The sequence below is a fragment of the Xiphias gladius genome, chromosome 1 (genome assembly GCF_016859285.1).
Source record: "Xiphias gladius isolate SHS-SW01 ecotype Sanya breed wild chromosome 1, ASM1685928v1, whole genome shotgun sequence".
In the NCBI taxonomy this organism is placed as follows: Eukaryota; Metazoa; Chordata; class Actinopteri; order Istiophoriformes; family Xiphiidae; genus Xiphias; species Xiphias gladius.
This window is the reverse complement of record NC_053400.1, coordinates 23,068,501-23,082,970: the sequence shown is the minus strand read 5'-3', so window position 1 is coordinate 23,082,970 and position 14,470 is coordinate 23,068,501. Positions and strand designations below refer to the sequence as shown.

The following is a 14,470-nucleotide window of genomic DNA, read 5'->3' as shown; positions in this document are numbered from 1 at the left end:
GCAAATATAGTATAATGAGGACCTTTGAGATCCTGTTTTGATGTAACCATTTGATGGCAGCTATGAATTGTGGGCATTTTTCAAAATTTTACTTGGTAAGTACTTCAGTGAATGTCAAAAATGAATAATAAATGTAAAGACTCTAAGTTTGTGATGTCTGGGGAAGTTAGTAGATTACCAGAGGTTTTTATGTATCCGTATATAGGAATATGTTTGTTTGATATGTTTTTATTCCCTCTCACCCAGTTGAAACTACAGGCTTGAAGTTGATGAACCTCAGGAAGAAAAAAAAAGTCTTGTTGCTAACATCAAGCATTAAATTAATGTAGATTATGAAGCCACAGCCCTTTAAGAAAATCCAATAGCACTGAGGCGACAACATCATAGTCTTTGAAGCAGAGTGTAAGGTTTTCTTTAGGAGGGACACACAAAGAGATGCTATAGAGAAGAAAAATCCATCATCGTGTAGTGTGACTCGATCTTTTGTAACCAAACCTCCACACTTAAAGCATAGTGGAAATAAGCAAAACATATTTTCCTGGTCAGTCTAACACAGAAGCATTCAATCTTTTACAGTTATTGATAAAATATCTTGTCTGAAGGCTATGGAAGTTGTACACAGAAGTGGTCTGTTAGGAGACCGTCCGTGTTAAAATGGAGGTAGGTCATCTGTGCCAGCAGCTTATTACGATCCAAAGATATATTTATAGGCGACATCTAGCAGCCGTAGTAATTATTACGGGAGCTAAGGAGGATGCCAGGCAACGTAGTATAAAGAGCTACGAAGTCTGCGTTAAGAGGAGGATGGATGGGTCGACGAAACAGAAAACTTTGACCCAGAGGCCACTGTTCATTTCCCGTTTGAAACCAATAGTCATTGTATTAGTGTACCCATGATGACAAAGGTCCGGTACACGCCATTGTAGTTTATAGTCAAATTTAGTTTTAAGGCATTTTAAATATAATGATTTTATCTTATGAATGGACCTACAATTATTTCCTTTCATCTCTTACAGATGCCCAATTTAAGGTTTTTCTAGAGCTCATAATTGGATACTTAACCAACTGACATTAATTCGTATTTGAAGGGGTCTTAGCTTAAAGTAAACATGGTACTTTGGCCACGACCAATTCAAACCAATCAGCAGTGCTCATAAAGCTGAAGCTGCAAGGGTTGGTTAATTGGATATGAAAGATCAAAAGCATTTGATGATTCACCAACTACATAAAACATAAAAAGGCAGGCTACAATTATTCCTGTTTTTGCTTTATGAGGGGAAAAATGTGTTTAAATTGAAGGAAAATTATTGTCCATTAGTCCATCAGATATTACTGTTGAGATAAGTTACAACATGTTGGTTCACAGATTCTCATCTCTTCCTCTGTTGTTTCTAATGGGGTTGACATTGAAGAGTACTGCTCTCTGTGACTCATCACACTATGATTAACATCAAAGCTTTGTTTTTCCCACTTTCTGTTTAAAAGAAGCTTCAGTATCATGCACAGGACCAATGTGTTGACTGTGAAGAGTAAAATATTTTAGGTCCCATTTCCTGCTCTTTCATGCATAAAAAATGTGCTTGGTGCCTATTTTTCAAAATCTTGACTTAGTGTTCTGTGGTGCACAAACAACTTCAATGCACTAAACAATTAATGTTTAAAAACTATGAAGATATGATTTAATCACAAGCTCTGGAAAAGCTATGTGAGTTCTTCTGCTTTTCCCTATCTGACAGAATAAAAAAGGATTCTATTATTTTCCTTTAAAACCTATTAAGACAAGGAGGCACTTCACCTTGAAATAAAATGTTACAGATAAAGAATGAACCTAAGAAATGATATAATTCAGGTAGTGTTTTTGCCCTGAGTGTTTGCCGGCTTACACAGTTGACTTGGAGCTTGTGAATTTGTAGACCACAGATAAGAGAGAATTGGGTGTTGTGTTGGAGTCAGTCTTGGTTTAAGTCAGCTGTGAATAAGGGATTGTTGAAGTGAATGAGGGGCACTGCAGCTCTCAACGTTGAGTAGAGAAGCTCTGCTGGGGCAGGATCAAAGAACTCAGTCAACCAAGGCTGCTGCTCAATCCAGACTTTAGTCAACCAACCATAGACACTAATCTCTTGCTCAGGTCTCGTGAGAGGACAGAAAGGCATCAACCAAACTGAATCTAATGAGCATCTACTATACAACAAGATCAAATGACAAACAGAAAGAGTAATACTGGAGATATACATGAGTCAAATTTGTATCCAGTTCTGTCTATTAACCTCTTAAACTCTAATAGACCTACTGGTAGTATCCAAAAACTCTAAATATACAAATATATATATACTAATATTTATATATATACACAAACACACACACACACACACACACACACACACACACACACACACACACACACACACACACACACACACACACACACACACAGATATATATATATATATATAGTGCTGACTTTGGAGGGAATGGGGATCTGGAGAGGCCAAAACAGAGCTTACAGTATTAGCTTTGTTCTACCATCCACTTTTATACAGCCCCGCTCTGCCAGAGAAAAAACTGCTCCACTAAAAAGTTTGCAAACAGTTATGAGACAGGAGTCAATAATAAAAATGAATCTCTGGAATAAACTGTCATAATTCAATGTCCACTTAGTGACTGACCTAGCAAGCCAGTTATCTTCGAGAGCTCTTGTGACTGACGAGCATTAGTATGTTGTCTAATGGCTAGCGTGTTAGCCGTTATTTCGGCAACTACGTCATTTTGCTAACTAGCCCTGTGAGTAGTCCCTGGTCAACAACAGCATCAACAATTTCACAAGCTTTGCTGTTCCACTTTCCAGTTTGACCAGGCCTTTTGAATGTTATTTTTTTCCTCTGATCACAACTGACCATGAATAAATATGGCAGCATCACACATGAATCTGGAACCTTCTTTCTGCATCATAAAACCATTTTTATCAACATTTCCAAGTAAGTAAACCATTGGATTCATGGGGGTAACTGATTCAAGGTTCTAACATACATATGAGCGTTTGAGATTGATGATAGTGACTGTTTTTTTTTCCTTTTTTTTTTCCAAATCATGTCTACAATATCAAATCCACTTTTTATGACATTTTACATATATCATACAAGACCAGAAATCGAAGAGATTTAAAAAATAAAGTTAAATAAAATGACAGCCTCAGTGGCAACAAACCACCTGTATGGCGGTTTCAATCTTAAATCACTTGACTGAACATGAGGCACCTTTTATCATGGTTCATCCACTGCTATTAATCTTTAACAGATGTGATGCAACTCCCTCTCCTCTCCCTACCGGACGACACTAATGCTTTCAGAGACTAACAAAAACTAAAACTGTTGGTAGTGTAAACATACTGAAACAAAAAATGCAGAGTTGCAATATCGCAAAGCTGGTTGTGAGATTCATTCTCCATACTGTGTATAACTTGGACTGGAATATGAACGGACTCCAAGTCTCTCTGGCAGAATATAAGGTCTACTGTGAGTTTGGTGGTGGGTGGGGTGGGGGGATTCCTGAACCAGATGATTGGACATTCAGAATACCCAAACCTTAATTCTAGTGTGCAACAGTCATTTATGGCTTCAGGATTGCTCAATAATGCATCAAAACCCACAGGCCTCCAGGGGAAGTAGTCAGTAATCAAAAAGTAAGTTAAGGTTTTCATAATAGGGCCCTATAAATAACTGGGGACAGAAATGAGGGCATGTAAAATTGATGAGGGATGATTCAAACCCCACGAGGTGGAGGGAACTTAACGCCAGAAGGAATGTGATGTTGAGTGGGCTGGCGATATGGGCACGTGTAGAGGATGGAAGTGCGTAAGTGATTTGTGTCACCAGTGTTACTATATAACTGCACAGATCACAGATATATGGACATTGTTCTGGAGGCATCGTCTGTGAAATGGTGCTAATAATGTAGAAATACACTCCAGCCTTCAAAGTATTTTACTGTACATTTAAAATAATCTGATAACACTCACATAACCTATGGCTATCAATTAAAAGTTTTACAGAAAAAGGGCTGAACCTTTTTTATGTTGTAATTATTGGTTCTTTCTACTCCCGTGTATTACATCTATTTCTCAGAAAAGCCTTAAAACCTGGTGTTTCTTGTACATCTGAAGGTCACGTCTTAATTATTACTTAATGGAATCATTTCCAGGATCTAAAGTTCACAAATTCCATACATTTTCAAAACTTCTCCAGTACTTGCAAGCAAAGCTGTCAAATATACATTTTGACAGAAATCAGACAATTAAAAGTAAAACAATAATAAGGTTTATCACAGTAACCTTCAATGATGTCCCGATCAAGTTACTTTTTGGCCCTAATCCCAATCCATGTCATTAAATAATGGATTTATATCCAATCAATACTTACAGTGAACTAAATGTTTATTAAATTTATATCTGACATACTGAAATAACAGCTGCAGACTACTCAATCTGACATATCTAATTTTTCATAAACTGCTCAATTTAAATACTGAAGATTCTGGTTCAAAAATATTAACCTTGGTAACTCAAAATGAATGATATGATATGAATGAAAGTTTAAATTTCCGCAACTCTGTGGGAGTTGTGGGAACCATAGAAACACTCGCGGCTGTACAGCAGTGTAACAGAGTGGAGCTTTGTCCCTCACAAACATCTCCGGCAGAGTTCAGACACCAGTGAGTGCAGACGTCAGAGTTTGACAACAGATTTGACCTGTTATCTCGGAACTGACATTAATTAGCGACAGCTGATATGACCTGCCAGCGGTTATGCTGTTGATGTGTGTTCGAGTTTAATGAATATCTGTATTTTTCCAACCTCAGTGGCTGAACACAAGAGTCACTCCAACCACTGAACGCAAATATTTTTTCACATTAACATAGTGTAATTTTAAATGACATATGCTAGCGAAAGGAGAGCAGTGCTGCACAACCAGCGGGCTGATGGGGACAAAAAACATTGGAGTTCAGTAAAGAAAAGATCAGGATTTGATTGGCTTTATTTTAGGTGCTACGATCTATTAAAATATGCCCTGATTGACCCCAACACGATGCTTAGGATTGGATTTCTAATGACCTTGCATCAGCAACAGTGAGAATAAAGAATGATCATGTTGATCTACATATCTCAAATTTCATACAGGGAGCAATGGAAATGTATTTAAAAAAATATGTAGTTCATAAGTTACTTTATAAGTAATTCATGAAAGTCATATCAATGCTGTTTGTGATTCAAACTGGTAATTTTAGAATCATGTTAATAGAGGTATTTGTTCTGGGATAGGATACATAGTATTATCTAAATTCAGCCTTTCAGACTATGTTTAAAAATTATACTGAAAAACTAATTCTGCCAATTAAAACAATAATAGTTCCATGGACAGGTATTGTCCTCACTTTACTGCCAACATGACAGATTAATCATTTAAAACTCAGCAGTGACAAATTTGAAAGAAATCGTTCTTGATGATTTTTGGCCACGTGAAACATATATCTCTCTAATTCCAGCTAAACACTTTCTAATGCTGGCACATAGTTTCAGTTTGTATCCCACTTGATATCACATAAGGAGAACAAAAATGGATTGTAAACATGCGGTTTGCCAAGGACCACAGAAATGTCCTTATTCAAGATTCATTAGTGTCTCTTCCATACTGAGGGACCTGCATTCCCTCTCCCGCCTGCACACAGATATTACTTGTGCAGTACCACAGAAGTCTGAGCAAAAAAGGCTCATAGATTTTTCAGTTACTGTGCATACCGTAGGGTCACAGTTACATATCACTGATCTTTTTTTAAACAGAATGTATCAAAAATTTGGTATTTACTGTCAAGGAAAACGTTTTGTTGATCAGATCCACACACTTTGATGCTATTCATTGAAGCTGACTGACAAGAGCTCTTGTTTACATATAAAATAGAATTTTATATTAGGCAACCGATTCATTTCGTGGAGACAGCCATAGGCACCATACTGACAGTATAAGTGGGATGAAGACACTGTAGCACCTTGATCTCATACTGTGCACCATGTGAGATCTCCTAAAGTGATGCAGGGCACCCACTATAGTTTTGCAGACTGTCAGATTTGCTTTCTAGCATACAGAATACCAATGAAATTTTTTCACCACAAAGCCACATCGGTGCTGTCTGGTTCTGTTAGTGTTCACACAGACTCCTTTAGGACAAGAAGCAAAAGGCCCCAGCACACCAAGCACTGTCCATCAGTCAATCAGAAAAGTGTACAGTGTGTGTATGTGATTGTGGAAGAGCAGAAATACTAGCTACTTACTTAGACCGACTTGTGGTTGAAGAAAATTCTTTACCAAAAAAAGTACTGAACTGAAGAAGATGAGGGCCGAAAAGGAGATTTCTAGAACATCTATCTTCAAAACTAATCTGCCCAAATCTTATCAACAAGTCACAGTAAGAATTAATCATGGTATCAGTAGTCCGTGTTTACAAGTTTGATAGTGCTTGTCTAGAGTACATTCACTTAGGGGTTGGTGTCTGCGATACCAGTTTATATGTATCACAATCTCTGCATTTTAAACAGATAAAACAAACCCATCTACGATAGCTTACCATCAAACTTTTTATGCCTCGAGACAAATGTCGTCCTCATATTGTGGCTGCTCTCCTCGACCAAGTTCTCAAACTCCAGTTTGCTCTGCTGGTTGAGTTTGTCCTCCATCTCGGACGTGCAGCAGGTGTATCCCTGAGGACAGACACGCAGGTGCTCACCTGAGGGAGACAGAGACATAGAGTGCCGTTTTTACACACATCACTGCCACAGGATTTGTTTTTTCAAAAGCCTGAGCCAAGTCTTTGATCAAAACTCTTGTCTGATTTTGGGACTCTTCATCACGGAAGCTATCAAAGAGGGACAGACTGTAACAAATAGAGAAGGATAATATTTGTCAGTAACCTGCTATCGTGTGAAACAGAGAGCAGCTTTGATACGGCAGTACAAACACAATGCAGGATTCTCTTTATATCACAGCACTGCAATAATGGCAACTGAGCTAATGTACATCAGTTTTATTTACATCGAATGGAAGGCAGTGCATCAGTTTATAGAAAGTGCCCAGGCTATGCCAAGTAGTAGACAGCAGCCAAAATGATCATTAAACCTGCTTTATTTATTTATTTATTTATTGGTACTTGGGGTCAGACCAAGAAGCAGTAAACAAAACATTGACATGTTTCACCTTATAAGCCAACGTTTTTAGCAAAGAAATGATAACAGCGAGACAATGAGGAACATTAGCTGCCATTTAGTGTTTTGTTTCTCTCCAACTGAAGAGTTTAAATCAAATTTTCTCTCTTCTTTTAATTCTGTTTTGGCCTCCACCAACTCCTGAGGGAATTATCTGGGTCTTTAGCAGCTAAATGTGCCACTATGTTCACCAGCTAGTCGCTAACTGTGTCCGTTGAACTGCCTGCTGTGTCTGAAAACAATGCAGACAACAGCAAAAACACAGTGAACCAAAAAAGTTAAGTTGCAGGCCAGAAAACCAAAACAATGAGCTCAACTACACTAAAATGCTACACAGAGCGGAGGGGAACTGCAGAGTTGGGTGATAATTCTCTCTGGGTTCATCACTATGAGTGACCCCTTTCACATTACACTCTCATTTCAACCTTTAGTAACATTAAAAATATCGATTAGTGCAGCTTTAAGCAGGAATATTTAAATTTTAGAATAATTCTCTGACATCACAGCTCATGTACTCTAGTACACCGTTGCTTCTATAATAATAATTTTGTTTAAAGATTTAGTTCACTCAGAATTTACGAAAATTTTGTTTTCTGCCTATTCTTACTATCTGACCATGCAGATAGTTTTGATTTGTTTTCAAATTTCAGCTCCCACCTCATTACATTTAAACCACCTCAACAGTAACAGCACCTCTTTGGAAACATTGTCCCAGTTACTCAAGACAATACATACACCTTACTTTTTTTTCTTCAATATAAAAGTAGTTAGTAGTTACAATTATCTCCGCTGCAGGACACGGTTTCTGGAAAAGGCAGGCTGCTGCTGATTTTTGACATGTAATCTTTTGCACACTGCAAACTAAATTCCATCTAATGTACTGGAGTAAAGGCAGAAAGATCTGTGGTGGAGATCTCAAAACTTCACCATATGAAACCAGTCTTATCTGCATGATCAGGTACCAGCAGAGGTGAGTAGGAAAATACTCATTATTCAGACAGTCCCTTCTAAGAAACTGAAAAAATGTGTGTTATTATGATAATTTGATGTTTTACAGAGCGTTGGACTCTTGACTCTTTGTTTTTTTAATGCCTTTCGAATAGAGGCTTCAATACCACATCATGTACAAAAAAACCCCCCAAAAAAAGACTGTGAAATGTTTCTGGTGAAAAGTGTTTGGGATTGGTGACAGGATTCATCCGAGGTGTGTTGAGTGTTTCAAAATGCCTTCGAATATCTTTGAACTGTCTAAAAATTAAGTGGTTGAAGATAATAAAAAAAGATTGGACATAGAAGAATCTGTATCATTCATAAACATAAGTATTGGATCTGGGGAAATGTATTGAATAATTCGTCAAAGTTGGGGAGTTCACCAGTGTACAGTAGACTGTTTAGAAACTGAGAAAAAGAGAAACTATGCTTCTTTGGCTACAACCTTGCTTTGGGGTGGGGGTTACTCTCACATCTGTGGATTATTCTCTGTGTGTAGAGAGTGTAAGTGTGTGAAAAGGCATGAATTACATAAAGGAATGGGGAAAAAAGATCCTGGTCTGATGAAATGAAAAATTTACCTCTACAGTCATAATGCACTGCGCTATCTGACAGAAACCAGGCTTAACCCATCATGCATTTAACACAATCTCTATCTCAGAGCACGGCAACGGCAGCATCGCCAGGCAGCTGAACAGGGACTGAGAGACGCGAGATTAGAGGGAGCACTGATTTGAGCCAGATAGATACAGATTCCTGAAACAAACGTAGTGAGAGTGCTGAAGACCTTTGGCTGAGGAAACTACGTCCAAATACCAGGAGAGTTTTAGGACAACAGTGAAAAAGCCCATGAGTGACTGAACCTAAGTAAAGGTTTAAATCAAACAGAGAATCTGATTTGTCTAATCACTTGCACTGTGTAACTTCACAGATGATGCCTACACAACTTTACCAAGCTTGACTAAATCTGCAAAAATACGTGATAAAATGCCTAAATCCAGGCACGAATACCTAAATACTGACTTTTTTTTTGTATGGTATTTTGTGCTGACTGACAAAAACTTTGATCCATTGTGACTGTTGTAAAAGATCTTGTACTTTAACAATTTTTTTTAATGATTACATCAATAATAATAAATAAAAATTTATCAATAAATACTGATAAAAAACATATACATGTATTCCTTTTCACGTAATATTATTTTCTGATTTTTAAATGTTATTGTCAGATTTTAAATACAAGTCACTCTACAGTTTGGTTTATTGCAGGGTTTTGAGTCTTGCTTTCTTTGATTCATTCTTTTAATAACCTTCTGAATTAATCAATAAAGGGATATTTAAATCTTAGAAAATTACCTGCTATATACTGTAATTAACTGCATCGGAAATTGCCAAACTGCCTAAGATATAAGAAAATGAGAGTGAGTAAACCAGCAAAACAAATCAAAAATCCCTGTTGCCATGGGCCAATATGCCCATTTGCAAACTAATGTGACATGTTTTCCTTCTAGTGACGAGATTGAAAATACTTTCCATTACAGGGTCCATTTTGTTGTTATTCCTGATAAAAAAAAAGCACTTCATTGTAAAGATATATCTACAAGCTCAGCAGCAGGAACTTATGAGGAGGACCTGATGGATTATATTGCAGTGAGGAAATGAGATCCATAAACAAAAACAAACAAACAAATAAACAAAAGACTGAGACTACACTTGCTGTAAAAACACTGAAAGTACACTGCTCATAGTATGCACTGTAAACTGTTTGTCGTCCTGCGCAGCAACATCTGTGGAACAGGCAAAGTTCTTGCCCAAGAAGACAGCAGTTGCGCGAATTGTTTTTGAAAAAATCACCGGACTTCAACTCATTACTGATACGTACAAATATATCAATTTTAGAGGTTCTCTTGCCTCTCCTGCGCTACATGTGAGAGCATCAGACATTATTGAAAAAAAAAAAAAAAAAAAAAGTCTGGCCAGCAGTGACATGAAAGGTTTGAGTTTTGTGAATTTTTTTTCCCAGTTCTACTTATTAACATTTGAAAAAGGCAAAGACCAAATGACTGTCGCTGTACCAGTGGGTGATTGGCACAGAATAGACTCAGATTGTGGGACTTTTTTTTGACGGCTCCTACTACATAATGCACTGACAGGCAAACTGGTGTTCTGCATGCATATACAGTAAGATATAGATGAAGGAGCTATGCATGATAATGATACAAGGAGGACGCAGTATGTACGTGCTGGCACTCTCAAATGTGCTTAATCCTTAATCAGTCCTTAGAGAGGCACCAAGCTACAGTAATGAGGTGCACCATCAACAGTTTAACACAAGCCCATTGTCTCCAGAGTAACAGTGCACTAGCCTCCTGGCCACAGATACCAAACTCTCTAAAACAACAAAATTAGCTGAAATGCAGCAGTTGATTTCTATTTGGTGAATCTTTAAGGCTCTTTTGTTTTTCTACTAAATTACAATGTTGTAATCTTCCACCAATGCAACAGCATCCCTCAAGTGTCACAAATTATTTCTAGTGTGAGGAGATGCAACACTGTCTGAAAATCTTTATTCCAAGCTGTGATCAGTTTTAGACATGTCTGCAGAGAAAACAATATTGTGCATGGTACATAGTTTGAGTTAACTGTAGCATACTAATACAATTTCATTAACTTTCATTAACTCTCCGCTGTTTTTTTTTTCAGCCAATGTTCTTGTCACTGTTTGTGTTGTGTCAGTTTTGCTTTCATGTGAGCTCACATTCACTGAAACACAGTATCAGTATTTTCAAAGACGATGTTTGCATTGATTATTAAGGCTGATTTGGGGTCAGTTTCTACTGGCACGCATAAGCTGGCTGGCAAATACCAAAGAAAACAACTAATTTCAGCCTTATGGACGAGGTTTCCCAGGATCTAAAACTGCAATTTTTAAAGCAATGCCCAAGTAAGACTTTGGTACAAGGGTAAATGGTTTATTGTCATAATGATATATAAGTTAAGAAAATGGTATGGTTCTCTCTGCATTAGGGAGCCGAGTCATTTCCAATTTGAAGTTTCCGTCAATTCAATAAAACTGGAAAAACTTGTCAAAGTAGGTGGAATACCATTGTTGGCCACTAAAGGATGGCAAGCAAAAAAAAAAAAAAACCAGTAGAAGGCAGAACTGTCTTTAAGTGTGAATGACAGCTGAAAGGAAACCCTGGTGCTTTTAGCTTTCATAGGTTGTGCACCACTCTATTCATCTTTCAGTCTTGTTTTTTTTCATAAACACATAATTTGACATATCCAGCTACTTTCACCATTTTGAAAACTGTGACACTGCTGTTACATCAACTGACATAAAATAAGACTTTGTGAGCAGCAGGCAACTCTGTGAGCTGCATGTTTATGATGCTGTGACTTTGAGTTTGTCACAAGTTATTCCTTCTTTCCTTTTCTCACTTGTCTATTTTTCTGGCTGCTTTCCATAATATAGATACCAAAACAGAACAGCAGAAACAAAACAGCAGAATATAAATAGCGGTGATGTCAAAACAATACAGACGAAACTATTTGACATTTTTACAAAAAATTTAGCTGCACATTTTTCTGCTGTGTTTATAAGACGTGAGCTCAGTTTCAAAAGAACAAAAACATAAATGCCTACCTTAGTGAACTCCGGGACTAATTGTTCCCAAATCTAGATGGGATTTTGGCTCACTAGACCATATCTGTCCTGTTCTAGTTGGCTGCTTTGCACCCAAGATGGAATTTGAAGCCAATCTGTCAATACACTGCACGCTTGCGAGATCACAGTTGTGCTCAGACTCTGTCAGGCTGACTTCGACTTGCACGCCTCAAAACCAACAGTGCCAACAAAAATGGAGGCATAGGGGTGGACACAACAGAAAGCCACAGATGTCTGTTAAGGTAGAAAGCACACGCCCTGTTACTATAAATATAAATTTACAAAGATGAATTAAACAAATCAAATGCGATTGCATTCATGATTGGTCAGCAGCATAAAGAACTGAGATCTTTTAAACAATAAAACCATTTAAATTAAATATGAAAGGAATGGAATCAATGTACCTGTTTAACGGCCGACACCTTTCTCTTTGGCACCTTTCTCAAAGCAGTATGACACGAGATTTTATGCAGTTTATACTGTTCCATTTTAGAGCTCCTATATACATTAGATAAAGCACTTGTTCAAAACAATAAATTTTACACTAAAATGCTTTCCCTCCCATTATGACAACTATAATATAAAAAAATTGGTTTATTTAAAATTATTCAATTTGGAATCAGTCAACTCAAAACAATCCATCTGAACAAGCCTGTGTTAATTGATGAAGCCTTGCTGTTACTATATGTTTACATAAATAGGAGCCTCATAAATGAATTTTGACAAAGCAAAGCTGTTAGCAAGTGGAACACCAAGGTTAAAAAAAATAAAAACAGACCACTTTTTGTCACTAACATTATTGATGGCTGCAGTTGAAGAGGGGCACGTTGGAAGTTGGGAACAGTCCCAAAGCACATCCATGGCATCTGTTAAAATGTCTTGCCAAATCAGTGCTGAAACCATATCTTTCACTGCTGATTACACTTTTGCACATTTATTGAAAAACCCAAAGTGGGTCTACACTTTTAAATTTACGCCTATTTTTGTAATGTGTTCTGTCTGTCAGCCAATACAACAGGCAAAGGGTTAAAGGTTGAGTGTAAAGTTTGATTCAACTGAGTGAGCAGCAGAGAAAACACATGCTATATGTAAGCCTGGGGTGACAACACTGACAGAAGCGCTAATGCTAAAAAAGATACACGTTTCACATCAGGTTTTTCATACAGAGAGAAGCCTGCTTCCATTTACATGTAAAAACAACACAGCTGTATCTTAAGCTTTGGTTCTGGCACATCCACCCACATTCATGATTCATTACACTCTTAACCTGATCACAAATTCATGGATCAGCACCCACGAAGACAGACAAGCATACACACATACATAATACATTATTTACTCATAGGTTTATCTATGATTTATGAGCAAATAGTTATGTAATTGCTGTAAAAAAAAAAAAAAATGCAGATAAAGGCCTTCATTCATATGTTTGACCTAGTCCTGCTTGTTAATGTACCACTCCGTCCTTGAAGCTGCCTCGAGCGCAGATAATGTCAGAAGGCGCTGCTGCAAATCTTTGAGAACGAGCTGATCAGAGATTTAAATGTATGTAATTACAGAAGGCAAGATAATTAAGGACAAATGCTAATCTTCTCTGGGGATTTAACAGTGAAATGTTCTGGCATAAGCTCAAATGTTTCCTAATTAAAAGGAAGTGAGGCATAAGAAATATTGTTCGGCTTACAAATGCAATCACACATTAGTTGTTTTGTTCGGTTTCTTTGATGCCCAGATGTGTTTGGCTCCCCTGGATCACTATCTTCATGAGCTGCAAAACTCGACTGAAGCGTAGCATTGTAATTAGATGAAATTGCTGACTACAGTTTCGGAGAATGCTCACATAGGCCGGCTCGAAGCTGATGAATGGGTGGAGAAACGTTGGTGAGACAATGCCCGTTTGACACGTGCAATCAGCCACACAGACACAGCTACTTTCACAGAATTCAAAGTTCCCCATCCCATTATAAATGTTACTTTAAGACTATTATGTCTGTTATGTGTGTTTAACCAACCAGACATACTGGTTTTCTGAATAACAGAGTCAGGAATATATAGGTCGTTTGGAGGAAGTGGATGAACCTGGAGGTATGATCATGCAGAGATTAAAGAAGAACTAACATCATATGTTACGCTTTCTTCCACAGAAGCCTGGCTTTTGGCCCCAGTTCCCTATGGCTTCACTCCCCCTTGATGTTAAAGAAGCATGTACTGTAGTCATGTTTGAGATTTCATATGAAGGCATACGCTGCAATCATGTCTAACAGGCAGGCATAAAGCATGACACATTTTTTATATTTCCTTTCTAATGGCGGTTCATTAAAATCGGCAGCAGAGGCCACAGTTTGTTAGGCAGCTACGTGATGTTAAAGCTCAACAATTGAAGCAATGCCCTGGTGATACGCAACAGATTCACAGTTTAGAAGTCCCTCAGATGCACTGAAGTTGAGGACTGCTACTGAGGTTTTCTGCCTGTATTTTTTTCCTACTGCATACTCTTTTGCTTTCCTCATTCTTAATGACCAAGACAAGGAAACCATTTCTCACAGCACATAGATTATTCTTTG

At 37.6% G+C, this 14,470-nt stretch overlaps 1 protein-coding gene across 3 annotated transcripts in view; it reads right to left on the bottom strand.

The window, feature by feature from the left end:
* The window catches only part of gpc6a (glypican 6a), a 214,598-nt gene that overhangs the window by 99,044 nt on the left and 101,084 nt on the right, over positions 1–14,470 (bottom strand). For all 3 annotated transcript variants that reach the window (XM_040134241.1, XM_040134154.1, XM_040134071.1), the window contains one exon: positions 6,616–6,774. In XM_040134241.1, coding sequence (XP_039990175.1) covers positions 6,616–6,774 — 159 coding nt within the window. The remainder of the gene's footprint in view (positions 1–6,615; positions 6,775–14,470) is intronic.